The sequence below is a fragment of the Phoenix dactylifera genome, chromosome 2 (genome assembly GCF_051530095.1).
Source record: "Phoenix dactylifera cultivar Ajwa chromosome 2, Ajwa_hap1_PhDact_Kaust_v1.1, whole genome shotgun sequence".
Lineage (NCBI taxonomy): Eukaryota > Viridiplantae > Streptophyta > Magnoliopsida > Arecales > Arecaceae > Phoenix > Phoenix dactylifera.
In genome coordinates, this window is record NC_143191.1 from 35,277,785 (window position 1) to 35,302,227 (window position 24,443).

The window sequence follows — 24,443 nt, forward strand, 5'->3', positions numbered from 1 at the left end:
AGGGGGCTAAAAGAACCTAGACTCAATTTTCCAACGTCCAGCACCAATACAAAATTAGCCAACGACCATGAACTTGATTTCAAAGCCAATTGTGCAGCCCCAAAACCTCAGCAACTAGCTGCAACAACTAAGGATACAGCAGCAACCTTGGAAGAAGATAACCAGCAACGGTTGGCTGTGGAGGAACCCAATTCTGTATCAGCAATTCCTATAGCAGCAGAAATTCCAGAAACAGCTGAAATTTCTGCAACCGTTGCAGCAGCCCACCGAGCTAATGTCCCTCATCAAACAGAGGCTGTTGATCTTCAGATTGCAGAATTACAGGAGGCCGAAGTCACCGCTGAAAATCCTATTGGTGCAGCAGCAAGCAGCAGCATGAAATCCCACAGTGAACCAGAAATTTCTGCAACCGCAGAAATTCTAGCAGCTGCCCCAAATTCTGCAACCCCAATCCAAACCAAGGTGTCTCAATTTTCTGATGAAGATGGCAGCAGTGATGAATCAGAGCATCAAGAGATCGGCCAAGCATTCTTGCCGAATGATTGCAGCAAAGAGGATGCTGCAACTGGACCTACAGCAGCAAGCTATGAAACCAAACAACCCGGGATGACTACAGAAGATCATGTTGGTGCAACCCTTACCGACAACAAGTTGCGAATTTGTGACCATGACCAAATAGGGTGGATCTTCTACATTCAGTATGTTCATGTGCACATGATTCCTAACTTCAGCAAGAACATGACCGGGCACTTCCACAACATCAACGAAAGTGGACATCCGAGATGGCTTCGAAGCATAGTGAAGCACTTCTCCCACTGGGGAAGATTGAAGACGTGGCAGATGCTATTCCATTTGAGCAACGTACCGAAGGCATCAACCACACGAGAAGACCATGACTGGGAAGGGCTGACCTTCTACATGCGGTATGTCCATGTGCCTATAATTCCTAACTTCTACAGGGACATGTCTGGGCACTTCCACAACAGCCAAGTGGGCGGACATCCTAGGTGCCTTCACACTCGAGCAGAGCACTCTTCCTATGGGGAAGGGTTGAAGACTTGGAGACGGTTAATCTATTGGGGCAGCAATGACATGAGGCTTTGTGAGGCCAAGATGTTGGAGACACTGTACGGCCGAAAGCCTAAAGAAGAAGCTACACAAGAAGCCCATGAAGGAGTTCGGCAACACTCAGAATATATCCTTGGGGGCAAGGATATTTTTCAAGGGAGGGGGTTTGTTGAGGACCCACGCAAGCAACACCAAGAAAGCACCGAGCCAAGAGAGGACCATGTGCCTATCGAAGGCCAAAGTGGCCGCGCCAACCAAAGAGGACATCAGGCCATGAAGAGGCCAACGGAGGGTCAAGCCAAGGCCAACCACTTTGCTGGGAAAAGCCTTGGCCAAGCCCCTTCATTCGGCCAAGCACGCCCATGGTCGGCCGAGACCATGCCCGAGCCGCACACACCGCACCCATGCATGCCAAGCCTTGGCCGAGCCAACTGTGCGCCCATACGTGCCCAAGCCTCGGCCGAGTATGCCCAACCATAGCCGAGCCCACCGCATGCGCAGCCCCGCCAAAGCCATGCCTCAGCCCGATCCAGCCACGGTCAGCCAGCATGCTACAGCGCAGCGAGGTTCGGCTGCAAGAACCTCGCCAGGTACAGTGACCACGCCTGCTACAGTGCGGCGAGGTTCTTAGGCAAGAACCTCGCTAGCTACAGTGACCGCGCACAGCCAGACTGCTACAGTGCCCGCGCGCACAGTGCCAGCACGCCCAGCGCCGCGCGCCCGCCCGCGCGCACCAGCCAGCCTGCCACGCGCCCCAGCCCCAGTCCCAGTCCCACTCGGACTGGGACTCTGCTAGCTGGGACGCGCGACCCGGTCAACTGGGACATGTGTCCCGTGCACCCAGCCCGCGCGCCTACGGACTGGGACTCTTCCAGCCCCAACCGGGACGCGTCCCGTGCGCCCAGTCCGCAGGATCCATGCAGATCCAGTCATTCATTGCCCACCCTTCAACGACCAAGGATCAATGTCAAACCAGCTGCAGGAGGACCTCTTCGTGGGTGATTTTGAGCCATAGATCTCATGCCAATCAACGGTGGAAAATCCTTGAATCCATGAGAAGACAATATGCGATGTTTATCAAAGGAGGGTTACTTAGTTTTGTCTAGGGCTTAGTCTATAAATAGGGTTGTGAGGGGCCATTGTAGGGAATCCAATGATCTATGAGTTGAGTCTTGTTTCTCTTGTGAGAGAGTTGGCCGTAAGGCTGGGGCTATTGGGGGATTAGGCCTTCCTAGCCCAATCTCCACTAGATTGGGCTAGGAAGGGATCCTTTCGATCGTTTGCTAGATTTCTTTTGCTTTTCGTTGTTCTTGTTATTTGCTTTTGATTGTCGTTGTTTGTTCTTCAATTGGAGTGGAATTAAATTCAGTTTGCTTTTATTGTTGATCTCTTTTTGAGTTATTCCACCGGCGTTACCTATAATCGGTCCATCATCAGCGTATTTTGAAGCCGCATGCAAGGCGTGCGAGGGAAAAGGGCTTGGTGAGGGGTTCTGGACCGTGAGCCCCCATCAGCGCCTCAGCATGCGCGCAACCCTCCGCGCGCACCAGCACGGCGCGAGGTTCTCCGCACGCCCGACGCCCAGCAACATGCGGCCCCTCCGTGCGCATGCCCAGCCGCGCGCAAACCTCCGCACGCACAAGCAGCAGCCGGGCCGGCCAACACCCAGGCGCCAGGCCGACCCAGCGCCATACGCACCAGCGCGCGCCCGAACCTCGCCATGATCAGAAGCGACTGATGCACTGCCAGGCTACCTCCCCACGCCTCGCCAGCACTCGGCACACGCAACAGTGGGTTGCACGCATGCTAGAGTGGGCATGGACATGGGCAGCAACGAGGAGCACCAGCCCATGCGCGCGCACTTGAGCGCACGCGCACAAAAGGGACAGCAAGCGCAAGGCTTGACCGAGACTGCATCCGGCCGAGCGCATTCAAGCCAATCGGGTCCAAAGCTAGCGCACGGGTCGAGCCTAGCCAATGACACATCAATTGGAGCAAGCCCGCACACATTGAACCTGGACCTGCCCGCGCATGCGCACCCACTAGCTAAACAAGGAAAGCCACAATCCGCCGAGCCAAAGGCACGGCCAAGGGACAAGTGGCACTCATCCGCGTGCGACAGCAAACAAGGTAAGTCCCTGCAAGGCAGCGCTCGGCCAAGGATAGCAGGCTGAGACACATGGCAGAAATCTAAACGCAAGCGCAGGGACAAGGAAGGATCACGCGCAGAATCAACAAAGGAGCCCGCAGGCTCTTCCATGGAGATTTGGCGAGCAATGATGTGGGCGGCCAGGATGCATCAAGCCACAAGATGAACGGAAGACAAGGGTGCCAAGTCACCGATCCGCGAGAGAACCAGCGCAAGGATCCGCATCCCGCCCAGCAGGAAAGTGCATACCAAGAGTCTATTCGGCCAACCAACGAAGATCCCAAATCAGGCCAACCGCGGACAAGTGGCGACATCCACACAGGATACACGCCCCGGCCGACCGGGCGATGCATCCCGTGCGTCCATTGATTCAGCACATGGCCGAAGAGGGCCAAACTTAGTTAGACCTCCTTGCGGCTAAGTTAGCATGTTTTTATCCTTTGAATTCATTCCGCAAATAAGCGGAGGCACAAGGCCTATATAAAGGAGCCATTAGGGCCCTTAGTCGGCATCTTTGAATCTCTTGTTTAGTTGAATTGTCATTTTGTCAAGGGTCCCTTAAGTCCCCAAGGTGGGAATTTCGGCCGCAAGGCTTGGGCTAGGGTGGGGTATATCAACTCCCCTTAGATTGTTTTAGGCATCGCAAGATCCCTTCCTAATCTTGCCAAGAGTCCTTGTAATTCGTTGCTTATTGGAATAGAATCAACTTTCTTTCAATTTCAGCCCCATCTATTTGATTCTTTTTTCCACCTCCGGCCCTAATATTGGACTAGCATACGGCGTGGTTCCAAAGGCAGCAAGAAGCGTGTTACCCACTTCAAGTCGGTCCCAAAAACATAATATCCTCTGAACCTTGGCACGGGGTTTGGGACTGCAAAGCCCTGCGGGCCAACACTGGTGCTTTCATTGAGAGTCTTCAATGGAGATCGTCAGGTGATCGGCTACAGTCCAAATCCATGGAAGGACGATCTTAAGGGTAACGCTCTATCTTTCATATCTAAACTTTTCATTGCATATGTTTTGAGATCTGGAAATCAGATCTAAAATTGCTTGTTTTTACTTGTGAGGTCTGATTGTAAGGGGTTTATTTTATTGTCTTGATATTGTGAGAGATTTTTCCTTGTACGGGAAAAGAGTTCTCTTGTGTCTATTGTGTTCAATCTAGGGATAGTCCAACAGGGAGGCTACTGGTAGTACCCAGGATTATTTGACCCAATGGATTGGTTGTCGGGTATATTAGGAGCTGCATAAAGGGAGGCTACTGGTAGTACCTTGTGCGCCTTCCCCAACTACAATCTTTTCGAGAACACAGATCATCAAGACCTCTTTTGGGTTGAGAGATCATATCTTGTTTTTCATTCTTATTTGTACAAACTGGAAGGGATATATTTTGTGGTGTAATCTTCTCATAAAAGGGAGGATCGGGTTGATTTTTGTTGGGTAGAACTTTCAGATTTCATGGAGTCAGGTAGTGAATCGGTTAACCAACAAAAGCTCCTTGAGGTTACGAAGAATAATAATGCAAAAATCAGCCGAGTGTTAGAACATGTGGTGACCACCTTGGCCACCATAAGGAGAGAAGGAAACGCCAATATAGAGAGGATAGAGAGGAGGTTTGCAGAAAAGGAAGTGATGCGAGTGGAGGAAGAAAAAAGAGAGAAACTAGGAGAAGAGAAGGAAGGATTGAGAGTGGTGATGATATTGTTGATAAGTGGGCCGATGGCATCCCCATGAAGGATCGGCCAAAGAGAATGAGCGAAGAAAGGCGTGAACCCATAGGAAGTCTTCACCCTTGGAGGCCTCATGGCCGACGAGATCAAGAGGAAAGGAGAGAAGATCGGGTTGCCCATGATGATGAATTTAGGGTTTTGGGTCCACATGAAGGGGGGGGCCGAAAGCCAAAAATTGAGTTCCCATCTTTTGGAGGAGATCCATACGAGTGGCTCGATAAGGTCGAGCAATATTTTCAGGTTTATGAGATCCCTCGTGAAGAAAGGGTGACTTTAGCAAGCTACCATCTAGAGGGGAGAGCCAATAGGTGGTGGAGGTGGCTAAGAAATATTTTTGAGAAAGAAGGAAACTACTTGGGGTGGACAGTTTTTGTGCAGGAGTTTATGAACCAATGGGGACTGTCCCCAATCATAAATCACCACGGCCAATTGGCCAAGTTGAAGCAAGAAGGCAAGGTGCAGAATTAAATTGATGACTTCCGCCAACTGCAAACGATGGTTGATGGTTGGTCGGAAGAGGCCTTCCTCGGCACCTTTATTGATGGGCTCAAACCTTGGCTTGCCAAGGAACCAAAGCTCAAGCAGCCCACACGCTTTCAAGACGCGATGAGGATGGCGGAGATACTCGACCAAAGCGGCTACAACGACCGACACCCGGCCAGGGAGATCTCTAACTGCAACAATGCCAAACCAATGCCATCCAAGTCCCAACTGGCAGCCGCGAGCACCTCAAAATCTCAACCCCAAGAAGTAAGAAAATTAACCCATGAAGAACTCCAAAAATACTTCGACAAAGGCCTATGTTACAAATGCGGCACGAAGTGGGAAAAAGGCCACCGGTGCAACCGTGGCCAGGCTCTTGTCATAGAGCTCCTCGAGGAAGAAGAGTCAGAAATTTCAGATGGGACTCAAACTGAGACCCACCCGTCGGATGAAGAATCCGGGCATTCCTTCGTAATCCACAAATGCAGCAGCTCGGAATCCCCTAAGGAGTCGGATGATGAAGACAACTCTGCAGCAAAAATTTCTGCAACAACAAAAACCATAGCAGCCGGCCAAGAGGATGCACACCAAATCAAGGAAAATATGCAGACCTTGGCAGACCAACCTGCAGAAATTCCAGCAACCGAAGGAGAGTCCGCTTGCCAAGCTATCAGCCACGCCGACTGGAGGATCTGGGATCAGATCTGAGAGGCCATCAAGTTGGATGTTTGGGCTCAAGAAATCATAGAAAAAGTAGAAGTCGCTGCAGGAGTGGCTAACTTCAAGATCCGTGATGGGCTCATCTTCTACAAAGGGTATATCTATGTTCTTAACACTCCAAACCTAAGGAAAAACATACTAGACCACTTCCATAGGGGTAAGGAAGGAGGACATTCCGGGTGGTTTCGCACATATGTTCGGATTAAAAACCTTTTCTTTTGGGAGGGATTAAAGGCTGGAGTAAAAAAGATGGTGACCCAATGTGATGTATGCCAATCCGTAAAGTATGACCCTCGGGCACCCCCGGGACTTTTACAACCCCTTCCAATACTCGGGATGATTTGGGAGGACTTTTCCATGGATTTTGTGGAAGGCCTTCCCAAAAGCCATGAATATGAAGTTAGTTTGGTGGTGGTTGACTGGCTTAGCAAGTATGCCCATTTCATAAGCATCAAACATCCTTACATTGCTAAGTCCGTAGCCAAAGCCTTTGTGGAAGTTGGGGTCCGACTGCATGGGATCCCAAGGACCATCATCTTTGACCGTGACCGAATCTTTCTGAGTGACTTCTGGAAAGAGATGTTTTCCCTTCAAGGCACCAAACTCAAGGCGAGCTCCTCATACCACCCCCAAACTGATGGACAAACAAAGGTTGTCAACTATAGCTTGGAGCAATATCTTCGATGTTTCTGCCACAATCAGCAAACACTTTGGGCAGAGTACTTAGTGTGGGCCGAATATTGGTACAACATTTCCTATCATTCGGCCATCAAAACAAATCCTTATTAGCTAGTCTACGGCCGGCCTCCACCAACTATGACAACCTATGAACCAGGCACGGCTAGGACTCATGAAGTGAAGCAACAATTGATCGCCAGAGATGAGATGCTGGCCAACGCCAAAAGGAAACTCCACAGGGCTCAACAACGCATGAAGAGGTACTATGACAATCGACATAGAGAGGTAACTTTCGAACCTGGGCAATATGTTTATTTGAAGATCAGCCCCAAAAAGCAAAAGGCCCTTAGAAAAAAATTTAGTTTCAAGTTACCAAGAAAATACTATGGGCCCTACAAGATCTTGAAAAGAATTGGGGAAGTGGCGTACCGTTTGGAGTTTGTTGGGAATTGTGTCCTAAAACCAATCATTTGATAATTGTAATTGCAAATGAATCAATAAATTAATAAATATTATTTGGTATTTATTCATCACCAGTACATCTTCTTGAACTCCTGATGTGATGAAGTCCTTAGGACTGCTTTGTGTAATGAAATATGATTTTGTCACACAGGTCCTTAAATTGTTCATGACCAAATGATGTGCTGTTAACTGGACGATAGCATCATCAAGAGTAGGTCATTGTGTACCATATTTGTTGGTTGTCTTCCTAACCAAAGAGTATAGAGATACTAGTATGGTATACAGGTGAATGGTAGAGTACGTTTACTGAACGTGACCGATTGACCGGATACTCTGCTGTCAAGAGTTGTTCCGAGTGGATATGGGTATATGTATCCTTTAGACCTGAGATTGCAACCGGTGGCTTGCAAGCAACTCACTGTACTTTGATGCCGGACTACCTGGATTTCTAATCCAGCGACGGAAGATTTCTGGATCCAGTCAAGTACTTGTGGTAGTCAGTTGCAGATCAAGATGGGATTGACCTCCCTTAAAAATAAGGATGAATGCCTTGTGTTTTCAATTAAGTGGTACCCTAGCCAGGAAAAGTCAAATCACTCACTTGACTTATTGAATTGAAACATATTTTCGGATGGATCGTTTCGGGGTAGACAGACTCTGAACCCACCCTGGGCATTTTCTGATCAAGAGGATGAATTATACGGTAACCATTATCCAAAAGGTTCTAGAATGTTGCTTTGCATCTATTCGGTCTATCCGGTCGTCGGATCCCATTGCTAGATGGTTACTTCGATTAGTACAGGAAGTGTTCTTATGCTACCGGCTTAGGTTCGAACCTGTGAGGTCACACGCTTAGAAGTTTCTGGATTAATCAAATGGCTGATTGACGATTGAGAATCGTCTAGGGGTAAAATAGTCAATATGATTGACTGATTGCCCTAAGCAATTGTTGCTTGGAGAAGTTAATTGGTGATTGGATTACTGATTAGACTCAATTTGATTGAGTAATAGAGATTGGGCTTGACCAAATTCAAATATGATTTGAAATTGGTAAAACCGTAATTGACACCAAAATTGGTTTGGTGAAAATGTCTAATTTGCCCCCAACCAAATCAGATTTGGCTTGAATCAAATTGAATTGAAATCAATTATGATCCTAGTATGACTAGAACTCCCCTTTGTGGGACCCACGTCCTGCCTAGGTGGGACCCACATACTGTATGTGGGACCTACGTCCTGCTTAGGTGGGACCCACATATCATTACTTTAGGATCTATATCATAAATTAGTTTAGGATCTATATCGTTACTCAATTCATAATTAAATATATTGCATTATTCATGTCTTATCAGAGGGCTAAGCATGAATTTCAAAAAAAAATTATGCCGAAAGAACGGGTTAAACATTTTAACCCAAAACATGCTTGATATTTTAGATATTTTAACTCTGGTACCAGTCGAAGACAGTCTTCAACTGCACATCACATGTGACGCGGGCTCAGTCCCAATGGATAGTGTGACACCTGCGCGTACCTATCAAAGCACTCATCACATGAGCCTCCGGGTGGAGAGCCACGCTTCGTCACACGATCACGCGTGAGAGTTTCCGGAAATCGGATAGTCTCCACTAATCCTTTGCTTTGACACCAAATATCACAAAGCCCTCAGATCCCGAGGATTGTGTGATTCAAATAAATATGCATAAATCACAACTTCTTGTGATTTTAAGATTGAGATCATATCTCAACCATAAAGGAGATCAGATCTTTTACCTTTAGAAGGAGGTTCCTTCAAGGATGCTTCGCAGCCGCACAAGCGTCCGGCCTCGATGACTCGTCCACGCGAAGCTCCGGAATGATCAGCTTCCCGGGGAGTGCTAGCTCGCAGGGAGGCAGAAGGTTGGCTGAAAGGGAGAAGAAGGAAGAAGATGGACCTTCATAGCTCAAGAACTCCTTGGGCTTTCACCTTCAGAGCTTCTCTCTCCTCTCACTTTCTCTGGTGCTCTTGATCTAGAGAAGAGGGGTGGCCTATTTATAGGCCAAGAGGGTGAGGTGTCCCTATGAGGTGTTCGATGAGGTGTCCTACCAGGACACATGTCACACATGCAAGGAAAATAGGTGTCCTGCTCTGCCACGTGTCACGCATGCAAAGGGATGAGGTGGCTTGGAGGGTGATGTCATAGATGACCTCATAAGGCAGATGAGGTCATGGATGACATCAGGAGTGTGAGGTGTCCAGGCCCGCCACATATCACACATGCAAGCAAGAATATGCTTAAGAGCGGGCGGGCGGGATGTGGATCCCACATACAGTATGTGGGTCCCACCTAGGCAGGACGTGGGTCCCACATAGGAAAGGGAGTCCTAATCATACTAGGATCATAATTGATTTCAATCCAATTTGACTCAAGCCAAATCTGATTTGGTTGGGGGCAAATTAGATATTTTCACCAAACCAATTTTGGTGTCAATTACGGTTTTACCAATTTCAAATTATATTTGAATTTGGTCAAGCCCAATCTCTATTACTCAATCAAATTGAGTCTAATCAGTGATCCGTTCACCAATTAACTTCTCCAAGCAACAATTGCTTAGGACAATTAGTCAATCATATTGACTATTTTACCCCTAGACGATTCTTAATCGTCAATCAGCCATTTGATCAATCCAGAAACTTCTAAGCGTGTGACCTCACAGGTTCGAACCTAAGCCGGTAGTACAAAAATACTTTCTGTACTAATCGAAGTAACCATCTAACAACGTGACCGATTGACTGGACACTCTGCTGTCAAGAGTTGTTCCGAGTGGATATGGATATATGTGTCCTTTAGACCTGAGATCACAAGATGTGACTTGCAAGCAACTCATTGTACTTAGGTGTCGGACTACCTGCATTTCTAATCCAGCGACGGAAGGTTTCTGGGTCCAGTCAAGTACTTGTGGTAGTCAGTTGCAGATCAAGATGGGATTGACCTCCCTTAGAAATAAGGGTGAATGCCTTGTGTTTTCAATTAAGGTGGTGGTTGGGCCTACCCACCCTATTTGTTCCATGATCTATGGGTCTACTGGAGCTACCCACTTCGATCAATTAGCCAAGATTTTGATCTGATCTCTTTTATGGTTGAGATATGATCTCAATCTTCAAATCACAAGAAGTTGTGATTTATGCATATTTATTTGAATCACACAATCCTCGGAATCTGAGGGCTTTGTGATATTTGGTGTCAAAGCAAAGGATTAGTGGAGACTATCCGATTTTCGGAAACTCTCACGCGTGATCGTGTGACGAAGCGTGGCTCTCCACCCAGGGGCTCATGTGATGAGTGCTTTGATAGGTACGCGCAGGTGTCACCCTATCCATTGGGACTGAGCTCGCGCCACATGTGATGTGCAGTTGAAGACTGTCTTCAACTGGTATCAGAGTCAAAATGTCTAAAATATCAAGCATGTTTTGGGTTAAAATATTTAACCCGTTCTTTCCGCATAAAATTTTTGAAATTCATGCTTAGCCCTCTGCACGCACACCATCAGAGTTGCCTCCCAACTCACGGTATTTCATGTCTCCTAGCTAAAAGAAAGGATAGGAGACCCTTCATTGATTAAAAGAAAGTTACCTACTTTTGAGGAAGAAGGCCGCCTTCTCCTTCAACCGAGAGAAGCTCTTAACTACAGAATTTGGAGAGGTGGGGGAAAAAGACCAAATTGGCAAGTCCTTAAACATTGGCAGGGCGTTCCTCAAGAAGCAACATGGGAGGATTACGATGAAATCATGAGGAGATACCCAGATTTCACCCTTAAGGACAAGGGTGCTCTCCAAGAGAAGGGGAATGTTGCTGACCCAAGACGGCCACATCGCCTAAGAACCCTGCCAAGCAAAAATCCTGAAGACTTGGCCGAGGCCAACCTCGGCCAAGACCAACCAGCGGGCCAAATCCACTGCTTGGAGGTTTGCCCAAGCAATGGCCAACCTCGCCAGCAGTCGGCTCAGCCCAGGGCCTACGCGAGGTTTTGCGCCCACCACAGCCGCGCGCGCGCCCACAGCAGCGCGCGGACCCCCGCGCGCGCCCACAGCAGCGCACGGACCTCCGTGCACCCATGCAGCCTCAGGCGCGCGCAGCCAACTACGTGCACAAGCCTCAGGCGCGCATGGCCCTCCGCGCGCGCAGCAGGCGCGCGGACCCGTGCGCGCCCACCAACCCGCTGCGGCCCTCCGCGCGCGCCTCAGCCTGCGCGCAGTCCTCCACGCGCGCCAGCACAGTGCGGGGTTCTCCGCGAGCCCGATAGCCCACGCGCGGTCCTCCATGCGCCCGACACCCTGCAGCGCGCGGCCCTCCGCGCGCACAAGCAGCAGTCGGGCCGGTCAACGCCCAGACGCCAGGCCGACCCAGCGCCATGCGCACCAACGCGCACCCGGCGCTTTGCGCCCGCACTCGCATGGCACACCCGAACCTCACCAAGGCCAGAAGCGACCGGTGCACTGCTAGGCCGCCTCCCCATGCCTCGCCAGCACCCGGCACACGCGCAACAGTGAGTTGCACGCATGCCAGAAGTGGGCATGGACATGGGCGGCAACGAGGGGCACCAGCCCATGCATGCGCACTTGAGCGCACGCACACAGAAGGGACAGTAAACGCAAGGCTCGGTCGAAACTGCATCCAGCCGAGCGCATTCAAGCCAATCGGGTCCAAAGCCAGCGCACGGGTCGAGCCCAGCCAATGACATATCAATCGGAGCAAGCTTTGCACATTGAACCCGGACTAGTCAGCGCATGCGCGCCCAATGGCCAAACAAGGAAAGCCACAATCGGTCGTGCCTTTGGCTCGCCCAAGGGACAAGTGGCACTCATACGCGCGTGACAGCAAACAAGGTAAGTCTCTGCAAGGTAGCACTCGGCCAAGGATAGCAAGCCGAGACACATGGCAGAAATTCAAGCGCAAGCGCAGGGATAAATAAGGATAACGCACATAATCAACGAAGGAGCCTGCAGGCTCTTCCATGAAGATTTGCCGAGCAATGACGTGGGCGGCCAGGATGCATCAGGCCGCAAGATGAACGAAAGACAGGGGTGCCAAGTCATCGATCCGCGGGAGAACTAGCGCAAGGATCCGCGTCCCGGCCAGCAGAAAAGCGTGTCCCGGAAGTCTATCCGGCCAACCAATGAAGATCCCAAATCAGGCCAACTGCGGACAAGTGGCGACATTCGCACAGGACACGCGCTCCGGCCAACCGGGTGACGCATTCCATGCGTCCATTGATTTCAGCACATGGCCGAAGGGGGCCAAACTTAGTTAGACCCCCCTGCGGCTAAGTTAGCATGTTTTTATCCTTTGAATTCATTCCGCAAATAAGCCAAGGCACTAAGCCTATATAAAGGAGCCATTAGGGCCCCTAGTCGGCATCTTTGAATCTCTTGTTTAGTTGAATTGTCATTTTGTCAAGGGTTTTCCCTTAGGTCCCCTAAGTGGGAATTTCAGCCGCAAGGCTTGGGCTAGGGTGGGATAGATCAACTCCCCTTAGATTGTTTTAGGCATCGCAAGATCCCTTCTTGATCTTGCCAAGAGTCCTTGTGATTCGTTGCTTTATGGAATGGAATCAACTTTCTTTCAATTTCAGCCCCATCTCTTTGACTCTTTTTTCCACCGTCGGCCCCAATATTGGACTAGCATATGGCGTGGTTCCAAAGGCAGCAAGAAGAAGTTACCCACTTCAAGCCGGTCCCAACAACACAATATCCTCTGAACCTTGGCGTGGGATTTGGGACCGCAAAGCCCCGCAGGCCAACACTATGCCAGGCTCAGGTTGGGACTAGGGCCCTTCATACCTTGCCCAAGCCCAGCTTGGACCCGATGCAGCAGAGGATGTGCAAGTCTAGTACAACCACAGGATTGTGTTCCAACTATGTCTAAGGCAGAGCTATGTGAAACAAATATTAACCAAGAAAGCTTGGATGATAGAAGGAACTATCATGAAGTCCACAGGACATAACTCCATATATTAGGATGACTGTGTTGAAGAAAGCAAACTAAGTGCCATTTTTCAGCATACAATTCCTAGAGGTTAGCAAAAAGAAAAGAGGAAAAAATATATGAACATCCAAACAAAAAGGACTAGTCTGGAAATACAAAAATATAGCACGCTAGTACTGCTTGCAGTTATGGAGCATCATCACATTCCTCTCCTAAGTCTCTTCTTAACTCTTTCTGCTTTTTGTTAACATTTTTCTTGTCACATTACCAGGCTAACATACATAACATATAAGCAAATTATGCATTGTACGGTTGGAAGGAAATATCTCACAACAAGTAGCAAACCCTTAATGCTAGAGCTTCAAGAGTTGTACGTTATTTCTGACCCTACATTTGATGAGAAAAGGCTCGAAAAACAATGCCAACAAGTATGATGATTGATAGGTAAATGTCAGAAGAGAAGATTTTTCTCTTTTGTTTATTTCCATATAAAAGTTTTTGAGGCAGTTGCATTATGGAAATATTGATCATGGTGCATAAGTTTTCGTTATTTATCTGAAAGTAGCTTTTCACAAAATCAGGTAAGCATATACCAAGATACCAGTATCGCGAGATGTATCATCTCCTAATTTGCCACGAATTGAGGATGCTATTCACCCTTAGAATAACCAAAGAAAATTTCAACATTTTGGTATGCACACAGCATATATTACTGATGAAGTGCCAAACAATCCATCAGCACAGGCCTCTAAGACTTGTCACAGCTTCCATGCTTTCTTATGGGTCTCTTTTTTAAAATCTGCAAAAAGTCAAGCCTTTTTAAAAATCTTCTAAGACTTTTGTTTAGTCCATCTACTTCTCATAGTGATTCTTATCTGATTAATTTTTTGAACCATATGCAGATGAATCACATCATAAAGCCCCTTCAGGTAAACTAGTTAAGAAAATTAGAACCTTGCTTGTAAGAACCTACTTTGACTGTCATACCAACTTCACAAATTGGTTCCTCTTTCAAAATTTGAAGGAAAAAATGATAAAGATACAACTTGGGTTGACTTTTAACCTAGCCAAGCCATAGTTACCACAATTTAAATGAATGTAATACGATGGGAAGGGTATAGATGCAAATATCAAACTTGGAAGGGGCATATATGACTTTCTACTTTTTGAAGGGTAAATATGCAAATAAGAGAATTTTGAGGGATAGAAATGCCAAACTTCTATAAACAAGATAGATGCCAATGCAACTTCTTCAATGGCTTGAAATAGTGCACTACCTACCAAAGATTTCTTTAACAGACCAAAATATAAAACAAATGAATCAATTAAAAGAAATGCTAAAAGAAAAGTTCATGCATACATGCACAACAAAAAGAAAGAAAATAGAGGAACTTTAGAGGCTTAATTGAGTGGTAGGTCAATTATTCACCTGCTTGTTTGCATATACGAGGACAACTGCACCTTTTAGCTCTTCCTCCTGGCAGAGAAAAGGAAGCAAGTAAATTTTTAAGCCATTTTGGTAGCTGGAAGAACAGAATTTGTAATTTTTTCAATCCCCTTCTCTAAAGGTGTGCATTAACCACATTTTTGGCATTATTATGGTCTGTGAGAAAACTGTTAAAGCCACTATTGAATCTTGATCCATGTCAACCTAACTTAGAATATCAAAAGACTTGGCTGCTAAACTAACAATTGAATGGAAACCAAAAAAAAACAACAACAACAACAGCAACAATAATTGAATGAAAAGGGATTAAATGAGTCTTAGATGTATGCTTAAAAACAAGGAGGGAAAAATAGGGAAAATATAAATACCACAGAAATATTTCAAACCTATTAATATTGGGTGTATCTTCTTTACTTTATCTTTTTTGTGGGGAATCGTTTTTACTTTATCTAATTTGTCAAATGGCCACCATGATAAGATTTTCTGTGCATCAAGATTGGTATGGTTGTAATAACATGAAGACAAAGTTATGGACATAAACATAAGAAGATACAGAGATCTTTGCCATTGCAAGTCACCAGAAAATAACATTAACATAACAATACATGCAATATTGCACATGTACAATAAACAGGCATGCTCTCCTTGCAAAATCTCTTTGATCTTACCTTCTCACCACCAGTAAACTATCAGAGCCTTATGCTGTCTTAACCATACGAGAAGTACAAGATGTAGCCCAATATAATTAATAAAGTAAAAGGAGGTGATGCATAGGAAAAATTGTAAATAAACTGTGATTATGGGTTAAGAACCACCTGACTTTGTGTAAAATAATTGATATCTCAATAACACTGAAGTAAAATTAGCATGGTAAGCCAATGGTATTAACAGGTCTTGGCAGCATCTTTAGCCCATTGAAATTTAAGATACTAACACTGCTGTAACACCAATTAATATTTTCTGATGGATGCCCCTGTGTCGCATTTAAATTACCTTTGCCCAATTTAGCATCGTTCTTTACCATTGTCTACTGACAATTCCAATATTGGTGTCTAAAAGCAAGACCATGTCTCCATTTGGGCTCAAGGAAACTAAATGGTGTGAGAACTTTTGTTGCCTCTCATATTATAATGCATACAACTTACAAAGCGAGCCAAAAATGTTAGGGTCCTCCCATTTGTGTAGCAAGACATCCATGGCATGGATCATAATATGCAATTCACGGTTGTCAAATAGCCTAGGCAACCTCAGGCATATATTTATCTTATCGACCAGGTGGTCATAAGCAAGGTTTGCCATCTCGATATCGAACCCCATACTGGTGCCACACTAGCACAGTGTCGGTACAGTACATGGTGTTTTTGGCTTATCGAGTATCGATACGCCTTCCGTACCATGTACCGCTATGCCTCGTCCCACCTGATTCATGCCGGTACAGCGAACCATGGTCATGAGTCTAGTTCAAGTCCAAATACAAGTCACTAAACATTTCATGATCAAAATACATTCTCATAATTTCATATTACTTCAATAAAATAACATTTTAGCATGCTTCAATGAATGTAAAAAGTTAAAAAGATCAAGATAATTTATTTTGTAAAATTTAAACTGAACTTAATAGTAAAATATAAGTAAAGATATCATTATTTCTTTGGTTCAAGTAGTAGAGATTGCTGGGCTTCCTCATTTGTTCATCATATTGGAGGCTGGAACTCAAGTCAAAGCTTTTGATTAAAGGCCTTTTCTGGTCGCTCATTCACATATAAGGTTTTTTCTTTTAACAATCTGATTTTTCTTTGATATCAAGTTTGATGTACCTTAGTCCTTTATTAGCATCCTATGTCATTTATAAAGACATTACAAGAAATAATTTTTGTAGATATAATTTAAAAAAACATACAAGAAAATGTTATGAAAGAATAATCAAAGCAGACGAAGACACAAATAAGTACTCATGAATATTGCTGCAAGAATATATAATCCAACAAATGAAGAAATAATCTATAGTATGCTGCACCTCTAGGATAGCATGAAATTCATCCTTAGCTGTCACCAGTCTATCAGTGTCACTTGAATCAACAACATATATAATGGCTCGAGTGTTTGGAAAGTAGCATCTCCAATAGGGCCTGTATATGTTCGAGTGCGTGCACGAACACCACACATGCACATGCACACACATAAAAAAGGAAAGAATAAAGGGAGTTATTTATGGGCTCTTCCAATGGTTCATTTTGCAAGCATACAAGTCTATGCTTATTAAAATTACACAATATAAACAATATTAGACAAAAATTTTCTTCACAAATAACTCGACCTTTATAAGTATATTGCAATTCTTACCACTCACATGCAAATATTTCACCAGCTTCCCCTTCCTATCTGACTGTTTAACAAGCACCCCTCTCCTCACCCAGGTTGCAACTAGCCTATGATGTAAAAAATGCAAATCATCTTGAACGAAATTTTCACTTGTCACCTAGTGGTGACACATAGAGTTATTCGATCATACTTACTATTAAGCTCCCAAAAGTACAATTTTTTTACCTTTATCATCATCTCTTTTACTCTTCATCTTAAACTAATAGCCTTCCAAACCTTTCAACATCTTTACTCATGCAAACAGAGCTGCTTCGAAGTATTCCACACATATAACACATCAAATTAGATTTACAGATTCATGTCCACTTTATCCAATTAGTAAAAGGTATATTGTAAAGCCAAAAGGCTGTCCTATCCTATAACTCGATTTTTTGGTAAAGGCTCCTATATAAGTACCCTCAACACAGTCAATTCAGATATTCGATATAGTTTTGTTTCTCATTGCTCATCCAATTTCGAATTAGTATATCATAAGCATTTTCTATATCAATACAAAAAACAGAGAAGTCTGCTTTTTAACTAGAGATGTTGAATTAGCAAACTGAAGCCATTAACAAAATCCACTGGAGGATGGACTAATTCAACTCAAGGATTGAATAGCTGTAAATAAGGAGTTGGAACTACCAGCTTTATCTTCCATAACAACAATCACAAACTATTGATCTTCTATCAAATCCTCAATATCAACAAAGGACCAAATATTAATAATGTCCCATTCATTTGAATCACATCCTTTTGCTCACTGGTACAACATCGATGTTCATCCATAACAGCTTACAAGTGTTCTGTGGCTACATTTTCAACAACACATTTTGTGCTTTAAAAGGTGGTCACAGTATGTGGGCAGATAGGACTGTCGCTCAGTTAAAAAGCAGATGCTCGGGCAGATCATAAGGAATTGGATAAAAAGTTAAAAGTAAATTCCATAGATATACTCTAAAAGAAGATAAGTATCAGAAGATGTACAGGGAAAATAATAAAACATGGTAAAGAATCATTTATACATTTATTCAAGGACCTATTCTAGAGAGATGTGACATGTTAACTAGTAAAATAACAGATATTCCCTAAAGATAATGCAACAATATTAATTTTTCAAAAGAATGATGAACTATTCAAGAGAGCTAATCAACCAAGCAATTTCATAAGATGACAAAATAGTTGATGCAAAGTTTCAGATAAAAGAATAACAAAAAGATAGTGATACTTAAAATAAGGATGTTCGGGTACAAATGATTTCATCCAACACCAACAAATACATATATTATTCCTACTGTGTTATCCAAATCTGGCCCCCTAGACTACCAAGGCCTGGGCATACCACTTAGGTACCTACATGGTGGTCAGCCCACATATACAAGCCACTTAAAGGTTTGAGAGGTGGGCTCTGAGCAGGGCACCATGAGCACCAGCAAGGTGGTAATTTTTATGTGAATTACATGTTAGGGATCTTCTACCAACTCCAACCATCATAGTCTGGATAACACCCTGCCTAACCTCCATTATAAACAAGTCCTTTCATCAACAAAAATATTGAACCCGTGATACCTGGACACTCGCATCTGGCTCCAAAAACCCATGTCGGATACATATTCGAGTTAAATATATATTAAACACTTGAATACCCATGAAGTTCAATAATCGTCACTTTTAAAGATTGGTGAAGAGTTGAACTCTTCAAATAATGAGTTTGACCCTCTATTTTCATGTTAAAAGTGAGTATTTTTTTTTCTTTTTAGTGATTGACCAAGGATGTAGATATTGAAATAACTTTGGAAAATATCATTTTTCTTATATTCTTAAGTCAATTGGGAAGGTCAAAAGAGAAACATGTATATTGAAAGATCTTAATAAACAAAATCTTCTTAACAATTATTTTTATATTTAAATAAAAAATTAAAGGTATAAATATATTTAATTTAGTTAAAATTATAATTTATCCTACGTATCCATGTATCTCTTTTTCTTTTTTCTTCATGTCACACTTGGATACATGTCCAAATCCAATTATTGTATCCATGTCCATGCAACACTTCACACCGCATGCACACAAGAGATTTTTGAGCAAACGACAACACTATCATCACACACCAAAATGAAAATTAAGCCAACATAATATAATGCTTCAATATGATGATGTCCATCAAACCATAAATAGGCCTAACATTGTTTTTGGATATTGATAACAGCATCACCCATGATGCTATGAATGAAGAAGGAACTTTCTCCAAATTTGATTCCTTATGAGGAGCACCATATATGTATTTCATATTTTATATTTTTTATAAGGATCTCCACTATGGCTGCATTTGGTTCGGGAATAAGAAAAATAGATATAGTAAAAGTTATGCCTATTGGAGTAGTTATGCCTCGACTTATGCCAATTTTTGATTGGTTACACTTTTGAATGGTAAAAGGTACCTTTTTGGAATAACTTTTGAACGATGACTTTTTTGCACATGAAAAAAGTAAAAAACTAGGCATAAAGGTGCTTTATGCTTTATGCCGAGAAACAGCTTATGACAACCCCCCTGGAATAGTTATGCCTGTCATAAGCAAGTTTGACCATCATAACTATTCCTTGATTATGCCTCATTCCCAAATGTTGTCTGGCAGGCATAAAGCACATCCCAGGCCTTGTGCCTACTTTATGCCTGAACCAAACACAGCCTATGAGAAAAATCTCATTAAAGGAGACTGCAAATCTGTCATGCATCTTGTTCTCACCAAGCACTCATAGTTGTCAGTGTCACATATTCCATTGTGCCTTTTAGGATTCGACATCAAAATGTTCCATACAGACCATGTTGTTTGTTGATGTTTAATATCTTTTAATTAACATCGACCTAGCAAGTTAAATAATTCTTCAGTTTACAAACTCCTATAGTTGTTGACTCAAAAAGCATAAAGAATAGCCTTTGTATTGCCTTAGGTAACAATCTTACTGAGAATTTTCATTTTGATGTGCTGAACAAGCACCTGTCTATTCTTTTATGAATAGAAGTGGCGACAATTCCATTAATGGATCCATTCCTTACATACCGAACTTTCTTAAGGCTACAACGGAAATGGCATAAGTAAACTATGTTAAGCACAACTATGGGAATTCTTGCAAATATAAAACCTCAAAAGTGGTCGTGACATGATTTGAATTTAGATGGAGCAAAACTTATGGGCACTTTTATTTATTACTGCATGCCTAAGTTGCTTCTCCACATACACACAAACTAAAGTGAAGGACTGGAACAAAAACACAGTTGCATCACTTAACTACTGAAGTGTTTCTGGTCAAGCTTGTACATGACTCAGAACTATCTAAATTCTAAACACTTGAAATACAATCCCAGACAAACATCAAACCTTTTCATGAAAAGAATTGTCATCAGGTAGGAACTTATAACCAAACAACCAAAGATTTGGTGAAGAAAAAAAAAAGCACACGTACACACCCCAACTCATAACCAGAGCTTCTACGAATGCCAAACACAGGAGAAATGTTGATTTAGCTAATAAATCAAACACCATCAAAATGTTTACATAAGCAATTTCTTCCCCATAGTTGATAAGAAGTATAGCCACAACTATATAGATTTTCCAAGATTATGTTATTTTCCTTTGAGCCGATCTTTTCTAAACTATCAAAGCAATCTCACTAATATGTGAATCTGCAGGCTTTTATTAGTTGACAAATAACTCACAGGATACTCATAATGACAATGAATTTGGGAAATCAGCCATGAAATTTTCTCATGTTTCTTCAGCTCTGAACATATGACTAGATTTAATTTTAACAGCCCCAGATTCCTTCTGTAACAGTCTAATAGGATAAGAAGTTTTTGCCATTTTTTCTCAGGCATGTCAAAAATCTTTCCATTCTAAACAACTAAGCATCAGTGCTGTCAGATTATTTCCACATACAAATTATTGGTAGGGTTGTAGATGATTTTCTTATTGAAACTTAGCGAAAACATGTTTCTATCTCTATAGAGGGATGCTCCCAAGTTTAAAATTATTTTCTCATATCTACAAACTGACATGTAGCACCACCAATGCCAGTCCCAAGGCCCAAGTGAAAAAAGGCAGAGGGTTGATATTAGGCTGCAACCAATCATGAAAAGCATGTTGAATGATGAAATGTATCTAGATTCCGCTTTTGTGAATGTTAGGGTGGAGACAATGAAAAGCTTGATATAAGCTAGGAAATGACCCTAAATAGGAATGCTTGGCAAATGAGGATCACAAAGACAACCCAAAATAGTTGGGATAAGACTTCACCGTGATGGTTATTACCAATTAGTAATAACTAACTTGTCATGCATGAAATTTATTGGACTTTTTTATGATCTCATAATGATGGACCCCTTAAAAAACTAGTCGGCAAACACACAAGGATGGCCAATAAGGAGTAAAAACGTAGCATGTTAATAGAAAGGAAAAAGAATAGACATGATATAACATCATTATTTGAAGACTTGTGTAAGCTGGATAATGAAATACCTGATACTTGTCTGCCCACCTGTTTCAGTAAACCATACAGTTCACATCAAAATAGCATTTAGTAAAGCAACAACTAAAGTAAATGAAACATCACAAGCAACAAAGAGAGCTCAAAAACAACAAGTCAAAAGTTCAATAGTATAATCCTTCTTCGTGAGAATGAAACCCTAATAAATTATAACAGTTTCAAGCTAGATGCATGGCTGTAAAACCACAGCTGAAAATGTAGAAATTTATTGTATCTAATCAATTAATACACAACACTTATCGCAATCCTGGTACAGCATAGGCTTCTCTAAAGTAGATCTAGTATCGGTACATATTGCACACTATATCTACACCCAAAAATCTCCAGCACAGACGATACATAGGCTAACAGTATGATTTTTTACATAGACAGGACCAGACAATATAGATGTTGACTTATAATATAAATGACCATGATTAGTTATAAATATATATAGTTATATATATAATATAAATGACCATGATTAGTTATATATATATATATATATATATATGGATTTTTCAACATATAGGCTAACAGATATGACCTTTTGCATAGACAGGACCAGTATAGACACGATATGTTAACATAAATGTCTCTAATTGGTTGTAGATATACATATAAATTTCTGGATTATTCAATGTCATGGAGATATAGGTGGAATTCATTAAGATTCAAACTATAGTTTCTAAATAGCAAGGCTTCCTCAATAAGAAATTCAATGATCTGATCTTATTCCTTTTAAATCATTTCAGAACTGATAATATGAAATTTTTGGATGTTCAGCTAAAGCTACTAAGTCGTGAAATTTCTTTTTGAAATCTGATATAATTATTTCCTCAGAATAATGATGTTTGATAGCAAAAATTCAAATAGTGTCTCTTGCAGCTTTACTTATTTGCTTTGCACTGATCAATCGTTTGCATAAGTCCAAAACATATGATGCCTTTAGTAAGAAGATATTTTAAAAGATGCATGGTGTGAGTTATTACGGCCCACTTTCCTCGTAAATGTTGGTTTGTTGTCCCATTTGCATGCATCCAAAAGTTTATCCTCATAATATGTTGTATAAAGCCACCAAAATAACATTCACATTCTCCAACTCAACATAAATAACTTTAGATATCGATGATGGAACATTTTACTTGTAATTTTTATTATTAGTTTTGAACATCATGGAGTCATGTCTACAATGGCACCTTCGTTTATCTGACATGATAACCTTGTTGGCTTAGTTCTATGACACTGTTAAACCAACTACACAATTGAGATTTGAGGGCCCTCTACTCTAACCTTTGTAGTGACTTAGTATCTTCGATCAAACATCCAAAATTTCAGATCCTGATAGCTTGCTATGCCATTAAGAAAACAAAAGAAAAAAAAACAAAAAACAATAAAATAGATAAAAGCAATCAGCATTGCCATAGCATGACTAAGCTCGAGAGAACCAAACAAAACTGTTTATACTTTAATTTTACCACATTCATTATTATAAAGACTCGTCAATAACAAATCAGCATTACAAAATCATGATTGAACTTATAAACCATGTAAATCAGTGCCAGATTCTTCATAAAATAGCCGACAGTTTAACCCCGATCAGATCATTAATAAAATGGGCAAAACTAAAACAAGTAAAAAAGGGAAAATCGACGTACCTAGATCCCAAACTTGGAGCTTAATATTATTGTATTGCACCGTCTCCACATTGAATCCGATCGCTAAATGAGACCAAAAGGAAAAGAAAATCGAGCGATCAGCAAAGCAGAAATTTCAAGAATCAAGGGGAGGGAGGGAGGGAGAAGACGCACTTGGGATCGTGGAAACTACTTCCCCCATCTGCAGCCGATCTAAAATAAAGAAAACGAAATAGATATAATCCCAGATATCCAAAACGAAGAACGAATTCAAGCAAGCAAAAAGAGAACAAGAAAGATACAAAGGATGGTGGTTTTTCCGGCATTGTCAAGGCCAAGAACGAGGATCCGAGCCTCCCGGTTGCCGAATAGGGAAGAGAGCATCCGGGTGAAGAGGATGCCCATGGCGGCTGCGGATCGATGGATCCGAAGGCTCGGATTCCCCTAGAGCCAATCCAGATCGGGGGCGCAGAACCCTATTCCCTGAGATCAAGAACGGTTGGACAGAGATCTACGAGTATAATAAGATCTGCTTGCTTTCCTGACTCGCAGTTTTCTCTTCTTCGAGCCGGTGGCTGGAGACCGGAGTCGGGGACTGGTATTTCCAAGGGAAAGGGAACAGGGAAAGAGAGATTCCGTTGGCGATTAATGGGAGCCACCGAGATTAGGCGGCTAGCTGGCGAATAAACATAAAAAACCCCTCAAGGGCTTCTTATATTACCATATTTTCTCTAACATTTATCTAAAAAAAATCAAAAATCAAAACAGAATAAAATTCCACCTACTAATGAAATCTATCAATTCTCTAGCCTATATGTGTGTGTATATATGAACCTACTCTCTGTTATGGTAGGTTATCAATCTACCCATTTTTTCATAGACAAAAAATACTCTTAGTTTTTATAACTCTTAAGGGTATTTTATGTCTTTTTACAATCCCACATTAACTCACCCTCTTAACCCCCAATTAATACTCTCTCCCTCTCTCTCTCTCTCTCTTCGGTATACACATATATGTACAGGTATACATATATGTACATGTATACATATATCTATATGTATACATTTATCTATACATATACATATATGTATATGTATATCTATATGTATACATATATGTATATGGATATGTATGTATGTATACATACATACATATATATATATATATATATATATATATATATATATATATATATATATATATATATATATATATATA

General features: G+C 42.5%; 1 protein-coding gene across 3 annotated transcripts in view; it reads right to left on the reverse strand.

Moving 5' to 3' along the window:
• The window catches only part of LOC103701705 (ADP-ribosylation factor 1), a 41,045-nt gene extending 17,201 nt beyond the window's left edge, over positions 1-23,844 (reverse strand). For all 3 annotated transcript variants that reach the window (XM_008783869.5, XM_039128964.2, XM_088716177.1), the window contains exons 1-6: positions 23,527-23,844; positions 23,399-23,437; positions 23,246-23,308; positions 21,581-21,599; positions 16,719-16,830; positions 14,684-14,731 (exon numbers count right to left, since the gene is read on the reverse strand). In XM_008783869.5, the coding sequence (XP_008782091.1) occupies positions 14,684-14,731; positions 16,719-16,830; positions 21,581-21,599; positions 23,246-23,308; positions 23,399-23,437; positions 23,527-23,629 (384 nt within the window). In that variant the 5' untranslated portion in view covers positions 23,630-23,844. The remainder of the gene's footprint in view (positions 1-14,683; positions 14,732-16,718; positions 16,831-21,580; positions 21,600-23,245; positions 23,309-23,398; positions 23,438-23,526) is intronic.
• Between the last annotated feature and the right edge of the window lie 599 nt (positions 23,845-24,443).